This window comes from Gallinula chloropus (genome assembly GCF_964237585.1).
Source record: "Gallinula chloropus genome assembly, chromosome: 10".
Taxonomy (NCBI): Eukaryota; Metazoa; Chordata; class Aves; order Gruiformes; family Rallidae; genus Gallinula; species Gallinula chloropus.
In genome coordinates this window covers 2,380,014-2,397,901 of record NC_140095.1, presented here as the reverse complement: position 1 = coordinate 2,397,901, position 17,888 = coordinate 2,380,014, and the positions used below count along the sequence as shown (strand labels likewise).

The 17,888-nt window shown below is 53.0% G+C and overlaps 1 protein-coding gene across 1 annotated transcript in view; it reads left to right on the top strand.

The window, feature by feature from the left end:
- LOC311195313 (nischarin-like) overlaps window positions 1-17,888 on the top strand; it is a gene marked incomplete at its 5' end in the record, with an annotated part of 198,895 nt that overhangs the window by 33,185 nt on the left and 147,822 nt on the right. The window contains 9 exon segments of the mRNA XM_084268692.1: window positions 1,319-1,414; window positions 2,920-3,015; window positions 3,557-3,709; window positions 4,278-4,346; window positions 4,747-4,893; window positions 4,895-4,936; window positions 5,137-5,245; window positions 5,248-5,264; window positions 5,668-5,781. Of these exon segments, the coding sequence (XP_084124818.1) occupies window positions 1,319-1,414; window positions 2,920-3,015; window positions 3,557-3,709; window positions 4,278-4,346; window positions 4,747-4,893; window positions 4,895-4,936; window positions 5,137-5,245; window positions 5,248-5,264; window positions 5,668-5,781 (843 nt within the window).

The following is a 17,888-nucleotide window of genomic DNA, read 5'->3' as shown; positions in this document are numbered from 1 at the left end:
TGACAGAGCCTTACTGGGTGCTGATAGGCAGGAAGGAGGCAGGAAATATTCATTTCAGCCTTGCATTCTTTGACAACACTATGGCTAGGCCAGTGCATACAGATGCATACATGCATGTGTGTGTAAGTCCTGTCCCCTTTCTCACCTTTAACTGTATTGGAAAGTTTAAAAAACCCCAAACCAAACTAACAAAACCATCAGTTTTAGAGATGAGTGGCCCAGAATTTCCAGGAAAAATGCCATTACAGAACAAATGTAAAATGGCCTCAGAGAATTTTTGTCTGGAACCAGTTTGATGTTTTGTTCTTCTACCAAATCAGTGAATTACAAAGACTTGTGCTGAGTAGCTTTTTTAACACTGCTTGCTACAGGTCAGTGTCTTTTCAGCCCTTTTATTACATGAAGAATTTCCTTGTAACAGTGTGGTATGTTCAAAGATGAAACGAAGCAGTGGTTTGGGTAAGGTGCACTGGAGGGCTTGGAAAGTTTAGAAAGCAAAACCACAGCTCTACTGTTATTCCTGTGGATCTTCAGTTGCCTTTGCCATCCTCTGTGTGTAGAACCTGTTGTTCAGAGGATTCTCTGGGTGGAGAAGAACATATGATTTAGAAAAATATTATATACAGCATATTATTTAGAAAAATACTTGAGAGTTTCTGGCCCTTCTGAAAGCTTGTGTGTGGGAGCCTTCAGAGTTTATAAGATATATGTAAGACCAAAAAAAAAACCCCAAACCTTAAGAGATTTCTCCCAAAATTTTATTCACAGCAACCAGAACTGCAACCACCTGCCTTTTGCACTGGTGCCATGTGCTCTGGCCAGAATGCTATGGGCACATGGGAAAACTAGATGCCTTTTTATGAGATGGTCTAATGCTTTCTTCAAACCCATCTTGTCAGTGCCTTGGACTTCATCCCCTGGGCTGGAATTGAAGACAGTTCTGTCCTGGAGGATCCAGGTGTTTCAGGGAAGCTGGTTTAGTGAGTGCCACTCTGGCTTGATCAGCTGTGGATGAAGCCTTGCTCAGTCTTGTCTGTGGGATTTGAGTGCCCCATGTGCTACAAAATACAAGCACCAGGTGGCAGCTTAAGTTCAGTGCCTCAAGTTCAGAGCACTTAGCTGGAGTGTAACTGATGGTTTGGGTTTTCTCTGCTGAAGAGTTAATCTGCGAGTTTCCTGTATCATCCCGTGTTTGACAAAGAGGTTGGAGCTGTGGCTGTCCCAGCTGCTGTACTTGTGCTCTTGCCCGTGCACAGCTGTCTGAAGTGAGCACAGGTTGGGTTGTGTACACTGACTGTTCTTCCTTGTTGATGACCAGGTCACTGGAACAGGGGGACCTTTTGGAACCAGTAAGATTCAGGAGCATCTGTTGCCGTTTGACCTGTCAATTTTCAAATCTCTTCATCAAACAGAGGTACAACTAAGCTACTGCCTGTAATTTGAGGGGCTCTGTAAATGCCAGGTCTGGTGCATGTCTCTCAGGCTTGGCAATTGCTTTGCTTTGGTGCTGGGGTTGGGGCATGCAGTGTTCAGGAGGAGTGTTTTATTTGGGAAACAGTGTGGGGTTTTTCTCAGGACTTGGCAATACGGATGCCAGATGTAAATATTCAGAAGAGCTTGTGCATGTCTTCCCAAAGGATGTGTGTCATTTCCAGTGTATGCAGAAGCTACCCCAGGGTGGCTTTCTGTCCCTGTGAAGCTCCAACAGATGGGTTCTAATGGGAGCTCTTATTACAAAGTACTTCTTGTTTGGGAAGCAGCAGGGATTTCTGAAGTGATGTGAATTTGCTTGAGAAGGTTCACTTGAGTGCAGCGCTTCTGGCTTGAGAATTTGTGGCATTTTTTCGTTGCTCTGCTCTCAGTGTGGATCACAGGGCTTCCACTGGGAGTGTTCAAAACCTCTTTCATCCCTTTCAGATCTTTCCAGAGTGGGAATGCCTGGTTGTGTCACACAGCCCTTACCCTGTGTTCCCTTCTGTTGGGTTCAGGACCTTTTGTTGGACATGCCTGCTGTCTCACTGATAGGAGAGGCTGTGCTGGTTCAGAGCTGCAGTGCAGTCCCCAAGTCAGGGACTTGCTGACATCTTAGCGTGGGAAGGAAACTTCAGTGGGCTGGTGCTGGGAGTGTGTCTAGCATGGATAATTTCAGGAGTAGCTTTGCTTAGTGTGGGGAGAATAAAAAAGGTTTTTGTTTTGAAGACTTTTGTGCCTGTGGGTTCCTGAAAAGTTCTGGATGGGCTGGCAGCAGACCTGCATTTTCATCTCATCGTAACTGCTGCCCAAAACCAAACAGTGGTGATCTGGAGAGGTGCTTCCAGGGGCAGCAGGAGTTCTCTGGGAACTGGTTGTTGTTGCACAATGTGCCCAGAGAAGGACCCATTTGCTAGACAGAGGTTGAGTCACATTAAACTGCCGAAAAGACTTTTATAATGTCAAACTTAGTCTGTGTAATGAGCTCATTGGTGTATGAACTGCTGAGCTGGGCATCTCCCCTCCCCCGGACAGTTGTTGTTTATTCTTTGCAGTAAAGAAGGTGGGATACAGCAGTAACTGTGTTTGCAGGTCGATCTGCACAGCTTGAGGTACCCACCTCTGCGGTTGGTGACAGTCAAACACTGCGCCCTGTTCAACTGCCTGGGCGGTTGAACCTGGGGGAATGCCCAGGGAGGGTAGAAAGTGCCTAGAGAAGATGTTTTGTGCAAAGAAATATTTGGGAATTAGTTTTTCTGTAGTTGTGCCCCTAATTTCTTGCTGTAGCTTTACCAAATGTTGGGCTGTCTGACCTGATAGTCCCAGATTTGAAGGCAGTGCTGTAACTACTTTCCGGACCGGGAGGGAATCCGTCCTTGAAGCTTTCAGTTGCCTCTGCTGTGTCCCGTGTTTGTTCTGCCATTTCTGACTGTCATGTTTTTCCCATAGCTCAGTCATTTTGGGGGGAAGCTTCTCAAAGGGCTGACCTCATCCAAACATGCTCTGGCCACAATGAGTGTTCGGTTTTCGGCAACATCGATGAAGGTGAGAGGGAGTTTCTGATGGGCGTTCGAAGCGCGTGCGAGAATCACGCCTGTGGTGGGGGAATCCTCATTTGGAGCCCTGGTACTTTTCTGTCCTGCCTGTTGCAGGTTCTGCTCTTAAAGCTGGGAAGCAGAAAGGGTTTGCTGGCCTCTCAGAACAGACTTGAAGTGATGAGATGTGTCCCTTCACAGGGATGTTTCTGATGCTTTGATTGGAATGTGCTTCTGTTACTCCTCGAGAGCTGAATGCGTGTGGCTTCTTCTCTGGGCTGTGATTTGGCAAGGGTGTGAGGAGCGTACCTTTCACAGTCCCTCTCTTCCTTCCCATTCTCCAGCCTGGGTTGGCTGCCAGTGTTTGGGACTCCCTCCCTGTGGATCTAAAATAATTCTGACACACTCAGCTCCTGCTTTAAGACCTTTAATCTGGGTGATGATAAGGCTTAGGGATCTTTCTTTCATAAGGTCATTTGGATTGCTTGTGAAACAATGGGCTTTCACCGAAGATGCAGGTACCATATTTTTAGGGTGCTTGTCTTTAACAGGAAATCCTGGTGCCAGAGGCCTCTGAGTTTGATCAGTGGGAGCCAGAGGATGCAACTTCAAGCTGTCCAGTGACAGCAGTTATCCCAACTTGGAGAACATTAACAACCTTGGATATGAGTCACAACAGCATCTCTCAAATTGATGATTCAGTGGTAAGAAATCTTTCTTCATTTGTGGGGGGAAAAAGGGTGGCTGGTCTTCTGTGGCACATGACTCAGCAGGGATTTTGCAATTTCTTCATGTATCTCTCTTCTGAAAGATTTCCCCTTGCACTGTCCGTGCTTGAGCTCCACAAGGTAATGATGTGGAGATCAATGCACTGCTCAACTTACTCTGATTTTTAGTTCTGTAATCTTTATCCAGGGTTCTGTGTAATACAGACAGGCCTGTTTGAGCTGGAAAGGCCTCTTAATGAGTTTGATCTGTAGTTAGTGGGGCTAAACTGGGGGCAACTTGCTTGTCTTCAGTGAGAACCCAGGTTTCAAATGCAAACGTGACCGTGCTCATCAGAGTATTCTGGTTCTCTCACGAGCAGGTGTCTGCACTCTGGCTGCACTAGAATGGGTGCAGAACGCTTTTTACTGCTGAAAGCTGAGAAGAGGGTCTGTGCCTTGGAAAGTTCCTGCCCTTTGCCTGTTAGTTGTTAGTTGGTTGGTGAAGGAAGTACAGCCAGGTTTCTAAGCTAAAACGCATTTAACATGTGCACCTTCTCCCTTCTAGAAATTAATTCCCAAGATCGAGTTCCTGGACCTGAGTCACAATGGGGTGTCTCTGGTAGAAAACTTACAGGTAAGGGATGCTTTTGAAGGTGATGTTTGCCAGGCTGCCCAGGATCTTCCAACACAGAATCCTTTTGCTAAAGGATTTTGCCACTCATCTAGCAGAGAAGAGTTTAAGCCCAAATAGCTTCCTAGCATCAAGCCCTCGTAAGGGTGCATTTCTTACTTGCCAACACCGACATGCAACACGTAGTTCTTCACTAAATCCAGTCGTTGCTGGCTGTGTCAATGGCTTGGGAAAAATAGAGTCGAGGAAGTTCCCTTTCCTGCAGGCTTAATCCTGTGTAATGAGCAAGTTCATGTTGTGTTTGTCAGCTGGGCAGCATCCAGCATGAGCAAATGGACAAGCCTTTGATATGGTTCAATTTTAGCAAATTGGTGTGTGACCTGGATTTTCTGTGCTCTCGTAGCATCTTTACAACCTTGTTCACCTGGACTTATCCTACAACAAGCTGACATCGCTGGAAGGTGTTCACACAAGACTGGGAAACATCAAAACTCTGAATCTAGCAGGAAATCAGCTGGAAAGGCTGTGTGGTCTTAACAAACTGTACTTTTTCTTTAGTCAACTTGGATCTGAGCAACAACAAAGTCAAACAGGTAACTACTGATTTTAGTGTCAGATTGCTTTAGAACACAAGTGATTTCTGTTAGAGGGTGAAAGTGCAAATAAAGTGGCTGGAGAGAATTTTTTTTCCTGGTTACTGTTTGTATGTAATTTAGTCAAGAAATGCTTAGACTGTGGTGGTGTTCTCATTTAGCCAATCTGTGTATTCATCCTTTTACTGAAAAACTTTCAGATTGATGAAGTAAAAAATACAGGAAACCTCCCGTGCTTAGAGAAGGTGGTGTTATCCAGCAACCCACTGAGCATCATCCCTGACTATGGGACCAAAGTACTGGCTCAGTTTGGGACAGGGCTTCAGAGGTATGTAAGAACAGCTTTTTCTTTCTAAAGCCTGGTAAGGAAAGTTGTGTGAATGCTCTACAAGCCTGAGGAGTTTTTAGTGGGGGTTGGAGTACATCTGTAGGGAATGGAACCATGTATACGCTGCTGGGTGTGCTCCTCAGATCTAAGGGAGAGCTTGCCCTGCTTTCACTGGGTAACAGGGTGTTCCTGTTGGAAGGTGCTTGTGCCAGTGGGGTGTGGAGCTTCCCAAGCCCTTCTGAGTTTGCATTCAAGTCATGAGGTCTGACGTGGTCATTACCTTGTTTACAGGGTTACAGACATGCACAGCATCTGCATCAAACTATTTATTTATGACATAAGTAACAATAAGTTACAGAGCTGCCTTGTTTTCTGTATTTCTGGATGTTTTTAACATTTTTAGGTCTGTCTGGATAACACTATCACCACAGAAAAGGAACCAGACACAGTGGAAGTGCTGAAAGCCATTCAGAAAGCCAAGGAGGTGAAACACAAACTGAGCAGCTCTGATAAAAAGGTGAGTTGGGTGCTGTGAGAGCAGAACGTGCTGGGTACAAAAGAAGCCTGTGAGTCCTCTCCAGATTGGCTTTGAGCAGAATTCCTTAAACTCACTTCTCATGGAAGTGTGTGCAGTGTTTGTGCTTTACTGCAGTGTGAGGTTTGAACATCACCTCTTTCTCCTATTTAGATTTCAATGCAGTTTCAGGATGTTCCTTTTTCTGCTGGCTTGGGCTAGAGGAAGTGGGAGGAAAAGAGAAAATGGCCTAATGGTACTCCTGCTAAAGGAGCTGCTTGCAGTGCACGGTGGGGCAGGCAGGAGGCACTTGAGGCTCTGACATCGCTCGGAGGGTGCTGGAACTGGTGGGAAGCAGAAAGTGGGGAGCGCCGAGTGTCAGAGCCTGTGGCTTGCGGTTTGCATGTGGGTGCCAGGCTGTGCGGAGAGCCGGGCCGGGGGTCAGGAGACGCCGGCAAGGCAGTGAGCTGGTTGAACTGGGCTCTGAGCTGTCACCAAGCGGCATCTCCCCCACGCCCGTGCCGCCCGTTTCCCCGGTGCCGGGTCAGGAGTGAGCGGGTAGTAACTCCCCGGCGAGGTGCGGCGCTTGGTCAGCTCTGCCCGGGGCTGGCCGGGCCCGCAGGCCGGGCTGGCCGGGCGCTGCCGCAGGGGCCTCGCTCGCGTCCCGCCGTTGCCACGGGAACGTGTGTGTCCGGTGCTTCATTGCCAACGGCAGCAGCCCGGCTGGCAGCCACGCTCCGGCGTGTGAGTATCCCCACGCCCCCCGGGAGCGGGAGGGGGGAGATTCCGGTGCCAAGGCCGTGTTTTTGGGGCGGTGGCCGCGTTCCGGAGGTGCGGCCTCGGGAGGGGCGGGGGCGGGCGGAGCGCCGGGGCTGGGGGCGCTGACGTCGGGAGCTGTGGCTGTAAATTCACAGCACTGTGAAGCTCTGGCAGGCCCTTGGAAGGGAGCCTGGTCCTCCTTGCCCGCCTCGCCGTCAGCTGAGAGCTTGAGTTTATGAAAAGCAGGAAGGGGAAGGTGTAACACGAGGCTCCTGTTAATTATCTCTGCCGTGGTGGAGCTTTTACAATAAATTGTGGGATGGCAGTACCGAAGCGATAAAAAGACAAGAGGGGCTGGAGTATAAAGGTGCCAGGTGAGGCTTCCTGAGGAGCAAGGCTTGATTTAGAAAGCTCTCAGCCACTTAGTGGTGGGCTGCAGGGGCAAGAGATTAGTCCTGGAAATTCTGCTTCTCCTTTCCTGGCTCCCGTGAGATGCTGTTTATATGGTAATTACAGCTAAGCAGGTGATTTCTAAGCAAGAAACGTGGTCCTGCTACTTAAGCCTGAACAGGGCAAGATGATTTAGGTGAAGAAAAGTGTTCAGGAGCATCCTGGTTCTCCCAGCAAAGTGTAATAGAAAGGCAAATGAACCGGTTACTCTGGAGAGAGGTGCCTTATAGCTGCTGAAGGAGGAGGATTTCCTGTGTATAGTGAAGCAGGATTCAGCCACCTGTCCGCGCTCCTGCTAGAGGAGCTGCTTGCAGTGCACGGTGGGGCAGGCAGGAGGCACTTGAGGCTCTAACATCGCTCGGAGGGTGCTGGAACTGGTGGGAAGCAGAAAGTGGGAAGTGCTGAGTGTCAGAGCCTGTGGCTTGTGGTTTGCATGTGGGTGCCAGGCTGTGCGGAGAGCCGGGCCGGGGGTCAGGAGACGCCGGCAAGGCAGTGAGCTGGTTGAACTGGGCTCTGAGCTGTCACCAAGCGGCATCTCCCCCACGCCCGTGCCGCCCGTTTCCCCGGTGCCGGGTCAGGAGTGAGCGGGTAGTAACTCCCCGGCGAGGTGCGGCGCTTGGTCAGCTCTGCCCGGGGCTGGCCGGGCCCGCAGGCCGGGCTGGCCGGGCGCTGCCGCAGGGGCCTCGCTCGCGTCCCGCCGTTGCCACGGGAACGTGTGTGTCCGGTGCTTCATTGCCAGCGGCAGCAGCCCGGCTGGTGGCCGCGCTCCGGTGTGTGAGTATCCCCACGCCCCCCGGGAGCGGGAGGGGGGAGATTCCGGTGCCAAGGCCGTGTTTTTGGGGCGGTGGCCGCGTTCCGGAGGTGCGGCCTCGGGAGGGGCGGGGGCGGGCGGAGCGCCGGGGCTGGGGGCGCTGACGGCGGGAGCTGTGGCTGTAAATTCACAGCACTGTGAAGCTCTGGCAGGCCCTTGGAAGGGAGCCTGGTCCGCCTTGCCCGCCTCGCCGTCAGCTGAGAGCTTGAGTTTATGAAAAGCAGGAAGGGGAAGGTGTAACACGAGGCTCCTGTTAATTATCTCTGCCGTGGTGGAGCTTTTACAATAAATTGTGGGATGGCAGTACCGAAGCGATAAAAAGACAAGAGGGGCTGGAGTATAAAGGTGCCAGGTGAGGCTTCCTGGGGAGCAAGGCTTGATTTAGAAAGCTCTCAGCCACTTAGTGGTGGGCTGAAGGGGCAAGAGATTAGTCCTGGAAATTCTGCTTCTCCTTTCCTGGCTCCCATGAGATGCTGTTTATATGGTAATTGCAGCTAAGCAGGTGATTTCTAAGGAAGAAACGTGATCCTGCTACTTAAGCCTGAACAGGGCAAGATGATTTAGGTGAAGAAAAGTGTTCAGGAGCATCCTGATTCTCCCTTTTAGCAGATCTCCTCTCTGGCTCTCCCAGCAAAGTGTAATAGAAAGGCAAATGAACCGGTTACTCTGGAGAGAGGTGCCTTATTGCTGCTGAAGGGGGAGCATTTAGTGTGTTCAGTGAAGCACGATTCAGCCACCCGTCTGCGCTCCTGCAAGAGGAGCTGCTTGCAGTGTAGGGTGGGGCAGGCAGGAGGCACTTGAGGCTCTGACATCGCTTGGAGGGTGCTGGAGCTGCTGGGAAGCAGAACGTGGGGACTGCTGAGTGTCAGAGCCTGTTGCTTGCGGTTTGCATGTGGGTGCCAGGCTGTGCGGAGAGCCGGGCTGGGGGTCAGGAGATGCCGGCCAGGCAGCGAGCTGGTTGAACTGGGCTCTGAGCTGTCACCAAGCGGCATCTCCCCCGCGCCCGTGCCGCCGGTTTCCCCGGTCCCGGGTCAGGAGCGAGCGGGTAGTAACTCCCCGGCGAGGTGCGGCGCTGGGTCAGCTCTGCCCGGGGCTGGCCGGGCGCGGCCGCACGGGCCTCGCTCGCGTCCCGCCGTTGCCACGGGAACGTGTGTGTCCGTTGCTTCATTGCCAGCGGCAGCAGCCCGGCTGGTGGCCGCGCTCCGGCGTGTGAGTGTCCCCACGCCCCCTCGGGAGCGGGAGGGGGGAGATTCCGGTGCCCAAGGCCGTGTTTTTGGGACGGTGGCCGCGTTCCGGAGGTGCGGCCTCGGGAGGGGCGGGCGGAGCGCCGGGGCTGGGGGCTGGAGCGGTTGGGGTGAGTGGCACAGCGTGCCCGGGGTGGGGGTGTGGGGTGTGAGCTGGGTCCCGCCCGAACTGTGTCAGGCCCTGGTGCTCACCCTGCTGCCGGGTAGGCTTCCCTGCAAGGAGGCGCTGTGTTTGGGAGGGAGGGAGGGCGGGATTTCAGGGGCGGGGCTGCCTAAGGAGCCAAGGGGGGGCTCTCGTGCCGGGCTAGAGGAGGCGGCAGCATTTTGTGTCGGGGCCTGTCCCCTCCTGCTGCACCCCCCCCTCCAGCTGCCCCGCTGTGCTCCCCATCAGAGCAGACTTCCCAGGCCAAGGTCTGCCCCCCCATGGGATGCAGCTGTGGCCGCATCCAGGCCCTGGGGCAGGAGTGGAGGGGATGGAGGCTGCTGGTGCTGCCCTCCTCTTCTTGTTCACGGGCTTTTGGGTGTTTGGACCTTAAACCTCAGTGTTGCAACGTGTAAATGAGGGTGTCAGTGCCTGAAGGGTGGGAGGAACTGGGTGACGTGTCTGTGACACCTCAGGGTTACTGCAGTGCTGAGTAGGACAGCAGTAAGCCAGGAAATAGGGCCTGTTGTCTGTTCTGGCAGCCAGGAATGTGTGTGTGTGTGCTGGGTAAGTGGGTAAGAGGCTGGAGCCTGCCCAGGTGAGGCTGGGGGTGATGCTCCTGCTGCTGCTTTTGGCTGTTTGCCTGTCTCCAGTTTGGTATCTTTTCAATTCAACTGCCGTTTGTTTTGCCAGAGATTCAAACTCCCTTGGGAGAACTGGGCAGGGATGCGCGGAACTCTTGTTGAGAAGGTGTTTGCAGGTTGAGATTAGAAGAGTTTGACTTGGATTGGGGTTTGCGGGAGCATTTTGGGTGAGCTGGGTGATAGCAGAGCTCTGTGGGTGACAGCAGTGGTCAGGATGTGGACACAGCACAGCTGTGCACCGTGAATTGATGCTGCTGTGGGCCCAAGCGTTTGCTTTGGGTAGGGTATGATACTGCCCATGGAAACAGCCTGATAGCCTGTGTCTGCCTATGAGTTCCATGAGCTTTGGCTCAGATCTTGACAGGAGCCACTACAGAATGGCAGTGCTTGGCTGTGTGTGATGGAGATGGAGAGGTGGTTGTCAGGCTGTTGACTGGGCCATGGACCTAAAAGCCGGCCATGGAGCGGTCAACCCGCATTCCTTGTGGGGGGTGGGGGGGTGCTGGAGAAGAACTGCTGTTAGGATCAAGTCTTTAGCAGCCCTGCTTGCACAGACGTGGTGTTTGTGTTTGAGCTGATTGCTGTTGTTCCTTTAATGGCTTCATGGTTTTCTTTCTGCTGTTACAGCCTCGAATGCCTGTAGAGAGCCTCGAGTGTGAGTGTTAATAAGTGAAAATTAGGGCCCTTGTTCTCCTGGGAGAAATGCTCTTGGGGGCTGTGGGAATTTCATGCCTGGAAGGAGTCATATTTGCTGGATAATTTCTGTAGCTCAAACCAACTGACTGAGCCTGGAGACTCTAGTTCTTCATCAGAGCATTGAACTCCGTGCTGCGTTAGTTAGAAACAGGGCAAAGCTCCTGGCACGGGGGGTGGGCGTTGGGCTGGCGAAGTGGGAAGGGGTCTGGTCTGATCTTGTTCACGCTCGGGGCAGCCGCGGTCCCTGGGCTGGAGGTTGGTGTAATAACCCTGAGCAGGTGATAAGGTCGGGCACAAAGTCGCCTGGGGTCAGCTGCTCTTCCTGGATTTTCAAAGTGCCATTGTTGCTCCTTCCAGATTAGCTGAGACATGGCTACCAAAAACGTTCGTCGATCTAGTGAGCTTTCTACAATATTACAACGGAGAGTAGTAACAGCTCCAAAGAAGAAGTATGTAAATGTAAGTACCTGCTGTGGCCAGATAGGAGCTGTGGTAAGGCTGGAAACCTGCCCTGTGTCTCTCCTCTGCCTGCCCCTCCTGTTTAGCCACACTGTGAAGGTACACACCACCACCCCATCTCTTTGCTGCCATACTTGTGTTGGAGGTGGCCATCAAGGTGCAGTGGGAGATGGAATGTGGGCTGAAAGTCCAGAGTCTTGTCTGAATGTGCTGCTGGAACCCAGTTAATGGGATGTCCTGGGCAGTGCACTGGAGTAGCTGAAGCATTGGGGTGCTTCTACCCATCCTCTTGGTGAGGGCAGCAGTATCTTCTGTCACGGAAGCATCCTTGCAGGCGCTGCTCTGACCATCCCTGCCCTCCCAGCAGCTGGGGATGTGGTGGGGCTGCTCAGACTCTGCCTGAAGACTTGAGAGACGTGTCCAGTCCCAGCTAGAATGGGGTCCAAACCAGTTCTGTCATGAGTGTCATCCTGGGTTGAGCGCAGATCCAGCCCTTGAAACAGCTGTGGAGTTGGGGCAGTTCCTCCTCCCCATCCATGAACGTGGGGCAGTTCCTCCTCCCCATCCATGAATGTGCCTTTTGCTGGCCAAGGCTCCCTTTCCTGGATATAACCTCATGGAGGAGGTATCTCTGTATGCTTCTGTGGAGGGGGCTGTGAGGCCAGAACAGAGAGAAAACAAGGGCTAATTAAAAAGGTAACTAAAGCTTGGACCCAGCCAGCTCCACCTCGGTCTTGGCACAGCGCTGCTTTTCTGCTCTCCTGTGATTCAGCCGGCAGTGACATCTCCACACGCCGGCTGGTTGTGAGCATTGTGCGAGGATGGAGTTAGGGGGTTTCTGATGACTCCTCCCCACTCCTTTCAAAGGTCACTGCCTGAATCCTGCAATGCTAAAGGGGAAACAAATGCCCGAAGAGCAGAAATCCTCAAACGTGTCACATCAGAGGACGAAGGAGAAGCGCAGGGGACAGAGCCGCTTGGTTAGAGCGCGTGTTCCGCTCTCCATCATTCAGTGACTGATGTTAAATATTTCAGCGGGGAACTTTGGGGACTTCCAGGACTATCCTAGTGGCTGTGGTGACAAATGGTTTATCAGTGGTGCTTGAACAAGAAAAGCCTTTCTGAAGAGAGGTGTTTCTGCAGCTCTTGTTGGTGTTTTGTGTTTCAGTGGACACCCTCTGCCTTCCTGGAGAAGTCTGTCACCAAGGCGCAGAGGCTGGCCAGCACCCGGGAGCTGAGGCGGTCCCGGATTCTCCCGCCTCTAGATACGAGTGAAAGCTCCTGTGATGAGGTAGACCTTTTCCTGCCCTTTTCCTTGCCCTTTGATGTGATGTTTGAAGGAGGTGTGTGCTGGTGGCAGGCTTGCCCCCAGCTTCTCTAAATACCTCGGTGACAAGGTCCTGCTGTCCTTTGAAACCGCTGCTGCTGGTCCAGTTCCTTCTGTTGGGGAAAAGGGAAAACATATTTCCCCCCGGGACGATGTTGAAGCGACATCTGGTGCTAAGCCAGGATCAATAACCCCCGACCAAGTTCTGCTGGAGTTGAGTTGCTATCACCAAAGGGATGGTACTGGGGGAAGGCTGGGGTGGGACACAAGGGCAGGAGCTTGCCATTTTCCATCCTCCCTCTGAACTAACCTCCTCCTTCCTTGCTTTGGTGTAGTCACAGCAAACCCTCAGGGCCGTGACACCCTCAGCAGTGGCAGAGTGGACCTTGGAAGGCCGTAGACCCTGCGGTACCTGCTCAGGGCTTAATGAAGCCGATTTGTTAATGCTTTGGCTTGGAAGGAGGAGCGTGAGCCTTCAGAAGGGTGTGAGGGTTGAAGGCTTCAGGGTCTTGCCAGGGAAGTCCCCCTGGGCAGAGTGGGGGGGATGTGTTTTATCTGGAGTAACACTTGCTTGGATGGGTGCTTAAAGCTGCTGCTTCCACAGGACCAGTGAGTATGACACCGCCCAGACAGGAGGTTACTGGGGGGGAGAGTGAGACACACGTAAGGAACGGGTGAGGGATGGCCTGGGACAGCACGGGAGGTTGGGAACGTGTCAGATGAGTGCAGGCAGAACTGGCAGCGAGCTGCAGCTACTGGCTGCAGTGTCACCGTGGTGTCTGAGGACAAGTGGGAGACCTGCCTCTGTCTTTCGGGTGGGCACAGTGCAGCTGGAAGAGGGGAGACAAGGCTGGGAGGACTTATCTCTGAGGAATGCCTCTGCCTGGGGGACAGGGCAATGGCTGTCTGGCTCCTTGCTGAAGCAGCCCAGGGCTGGGAATAGCATGCTTGACTCTGGTAGGGCTGTCCCCGTGCCTCCCGCCTGTGGGCCTGAGAGCACCAGCTTCAGGAAGACACCCAGTCACTTCTGGAAACTTCAGAGACGTTATCAAGGCATCGGCTGTGCCACAGTGTGCAGCAGAGAGAGCAGAGCTGTCCCCTGCCTCCCCCAGGTGCTGGGCTGAGGTGAAAGGGAAGTCAGAGGTTAGATGTGCAGCGAGAGCTCTCAGGGCCTGGGAGGAGCTGGAAGAGGCTGCGCCGAGGGCAGGGCTGGAATTGTTGGTGCCCTTCAGTACCTGTCAGGGATCTGTCAGGAATAGCTTGGGTATGGAGCAGAGGCGGCTCGGGGCTGGGGAGGTGGATCAGCTTTTGGAGGGTTGGTGTCCCCAATCTTGTCCTTGAGATGCTGTGGAAAGGGGTGGGAAATCTCTGCCTCCCTTGATGTTAAAACAGTCATCTCGGTAAGGAGTTGTGAGGGCCTGGGACAGGCTGCCAGGGAGGGGGTTGAGTCGCCGTCCCGGGGTGTGTTTGAAAAAAGGGCAGATCAGGTACTATGGGATATGGTTTAGCACAGGACAGGATCAGTTGGACTCGATGATCTTAAAGGTCTTCTCCAACCTTGTGATTCTGTGATTTCACCAACGGCTGGTGGCAAAGTCCATCCAACAGTGTACCTGAGCATCCCCCACCAAGCTTCAAGTGGGGTCACTGGGATGGAGTTGGTGCCGCGGCATAACCGGGTGCGGAGCGGTGCTGGAAGCAGGTCCTTGATCTGCTGCAATCCCTTCCGTGGGATTACTCTGTTGTGGTGCTTCGGCATCAAGCTATCAGGTGACTTGGTCTGGTTCTGCCAGCTCACTGAGGAGGCAGCTGGATCAGCAGGGCGGTTTCCTCTCTGCAGGGTACCAGCCCTGTCCTAGTGGTGCTGCTGGAGGGAAAGGTCGTTACAGAAAGAAGTGCTGTTCCATTCCCAAAGGCTCCTGTTAGTGGTGGGAAGCAGCAGTTTTCCTTCCGCCGGGACTGAACGTACCGTGATTTGTTCCTTCCCCTCAGGATTACTCTCACCAGATCACCTGTGTCACAGACAAGGGACAGTTCATTGAGCGGATCCGAGCTAGTTGTGCCCGGGCATTCCTGGACTTCCCCCTCCACCTGAACTTCTCCACCTGTCCAGTCAAGTACAGCAGCCAGAAGACTCTGCTGGTTCGCAATCTTGGTAACCGGGAGGCCCGCTACTCCATCAGCACTCAGAGGTAAGGGACCTCACTTCATTTGCCCAACAAAAGGTGTGTGGGGGTGTTTTTCTTCTCGAGCTCTAGAGCAGCAAGTTTCACTGCCAGGAGCTTGCTCCGACACGGGCTTCCCCCAGAGTCACAGTGTCCTTCAGGTGTCTCCAGGCACTCCAGCGTGGGATCCTCCACAGCTATAGATGGGATCTCTGCTCCCTGCCATCCATGAGCTGCAGGGGGACAGCCTGCTTCACCATGGTCTTCTCCACAGGCTGCAGGGGAATCTTTCTCTCTGGTGCCTGAAACACCTCCTCATCCCTCCCTGCTCCTTCTTCCCTGGCCTTGGTGTCTGCACAGTTCCTCACATTTTCTCACTTCTGGCTCTGGGGGCAAAAAGCAGTTTCTTGGTGTTTTTTTTCCCTCTAACTGTGATTCTGAGGCACTGTGACCATCCCTGATGGGCTCGGCCTTGGTCAGCAGCGACTCCAGCCTTGAGCTGTCTGGTGTTTGCTCTGTGGGGCTTCAGAGAGCTTCTGGTTGCTTCTTGCAGAAGCCACCCCTGCAGATCTCCCCCTTCTCCAGCAGAACCCAGCCATGCAAAGCCACAACACAGGTACAGGCACATGTGAGAGAGGAGGAGGACAGCAGTGGGGTAGAAGGGAATGAGAGATCCGTCTGAGCATGTAGAGGCCAGCTGATGGGCCTGTATCCTCTATGTTTTATCTGTGCAGGTTGAACTTCTGGTTTAGTTGATGCAACTTCTCCTTTCTGGCCTGAGCAAACTCAGGCTCTTGCCCATTCACAAACCAGCTCAGGTGCCACCGTTCCCCAGTCTGCTGTCCTGCTTGTGCCACTTGTCTTTGCCTCCCCTCTCTGGCACCAAGCGTAGAACTTTCTGCTCTCCCCATTAGGGTGCTTTTGCAGCCCATCTCCCATCCTTAACTGTTCCTCACAGTACTGAGAGCTCAGCTCGTGCATCTGGTCACATCCTGGTGATGTTCCCTGCCCGGTCATCATTTGTGCAAGGACTTGGCTGTTTTCTGTTCTGCTTTTTGCTCCAGAGAGGAGCTTGTAAGTGAATCTGTGGGGCCAATTCAGCATCTTCGATAGCTTCCAGAAAACGTGGTGGCATTTTGGCCATGATTTGACTGCTTTTTCATGAAAACACCCCAGCCAGCCACCCCAGCACTGCCCATTCTTCAGTGTGCTCTGTGCCTGCCCTCCCTGCGCAGGGCCGTGCCCAGCCCCTAACCGCAGCGCTTGGGAATAAAAATCCCAGGAGGATAAATCCAGTAAGTCTCTTCCCATTGCTCTTGTGGTTCAGGCAGGAGAATGAGTTTCTTCTCTGTGACATTGGCAGAGAGAAATGTCATTCCAATAGGTTTAAGATGAAAATGGTGTCTGGGAGCAGACAAGGAGCAGCGCTGCCTTTTCCTGCGGCGATGGACGTTGTGCTCTGCCGTGCTCCAGGGACAGAGAGGGTCGGTCTGGGATTAGATCCCTCTAGGAGTGTCCCCACCCAGCTTGGAAAGCTCGGGAGATGATCTTCCAAGGCAGAGAGCTCAGCGATCCCCTGTGGTACCCATACACTACAGGGAGGTGTGGGGATGCACAAAGACCACCCGAGGTTGTGAAATTAGGGCTGAGGTGCAGGAAAAGGGGGGAAGGGAAGGTTGGGCTTGGGAGGTGCTGAGTGTACCTGGGATTTTTCAGTGCAGTCTGGGATGCTTTGTCCTGAGAGACTGGGTTTTCTGGGATGGTTATGCTGCTTGACTTTGGCTGTTCTACTGCTGCCAAAAAGTAGCATGTGCAAAGGTTAAGCCTTTGGGTTTGGTGGGGTTTTCCCTGCTGTAGGTCTGGGTGGACAGGGTGGGGCATTTCAGGCCCCAGTAACTTTGCTGTCTGCCTTGGGGCTGGAGGTAGCTTTTAATGAACTAGGTTCTCCCAAACTCAACTGGTTTTAGGATGCCAATTAAGGCAGCAGTAGACCAAAGAAAGCTTGGCTGTTAGAAGATGAAGGTAGCCCGGGACTCACAGTATAGTGCAGCCTCCTTGCACGCTGCGTTTACTGAGCATGTGGCTGCAGGAGAGAAGCCGCGGTGGTGCTTTGAGGGCCTGTGTCACTGACTTGCCAGCTTCTTTCACTTGTCAGCTGCCTTTCTGCATTATGTCAGGAGTATGATGGCCCTTGGTATCCTCGTGGGACATAACTTGAGCCCACCTCTGTCAAGATGGGGAAGCTTGACCCCTGGTGAGAGTAAGCAAGCCCTAAATACCAAGGTAGATAATTATCAGAGTGCTTACAGGTCTAGTGTTGCTCTCTTGCTGAAGGGCCGTAATGGGCAAGATCTCAGCAGGTCCTGGTGTGAAGGGGTCTCCTGGGTTGGTGTGCCTAGATGAGGTTATAGGATCTGGGGAGTGCAAGGTGCCGCTGGGAGATCAGGACCTGTGAAACTTCAGACATTGTGCAACAAAGCAAGCGTACAGCTGGATGTAGTAAAAGCATGCCAGGAGCAAAGGAGCTCTTAACCCCCCCTCCAAACCTTCTCTCCTGTCTTTCAGGAGTAGCAGGTTTCTAGGTGGCAGAAAAAAACCTGATGTCCCAGGGACATCAGGGTCAAGCTGTGCATGCAAACAGCTCTTACCTGCTCTGGGCTCTTCAAAACCCATTCTCTGATGGTATGGTCCGGACTGGAGCCTGGCTGCAGAATCTGGGGGGGATGAAGTCATTTCATACCCTCTGGACTTCGGAGAGCGAGGGTCGCCAGCCGTGTTTCTGACCCGCTGTGTTCTGGGTTGCTGCTGCCAGCTGCTTGTTTGCTCCTCACACAAGCGAGCTGCCGGGAACTAGACTGCAAAAGAGCCCCCAGAGCTCCCACCACAGTCCTGATGAGTGTGTGTGTCTCTGTTGCAGCCCTTTCTCTGTCGATCGCTCCATCCGTACGCTCGGCATCGGTGAGGCCATGCAAGTAACAGTGGACTTCCACCCGCTGAAGACTGGGTATTATTGCGGTTCCCTGATAGTTCACTACGACACAGGTGAGTGTCCTATCTGCAGGTCTGCGTCCTTCAAAGCAGAACAAGGCTGAACTTCCTTTGCAATCTACTTGTAAACCCTTTTGTTTCAAAACCTCTGTGTATTCTGGTGCTTAGAAGGGCAAAGGCTGAGTCTGTCCTTATTCTGTCTGTCTGGTGTCCTGGCCCATCCCTGGGTGTTCCCTGCTGTCAGCACGGTGGCCACCACCCCACACCCTTGTGACAGTCATCTGCCATCATTGCCTATTGTCCCAAGCACCCAAATTCCCTTGCTGGGTGCTATCCCCCAGCTTTCCCTCCAAGAAAAGTGAAAACCAGCTGGTGTTTCGGGGTTGTTAGAGTGCATCCCCCTCAACAGGAAGGATAATGCTTTG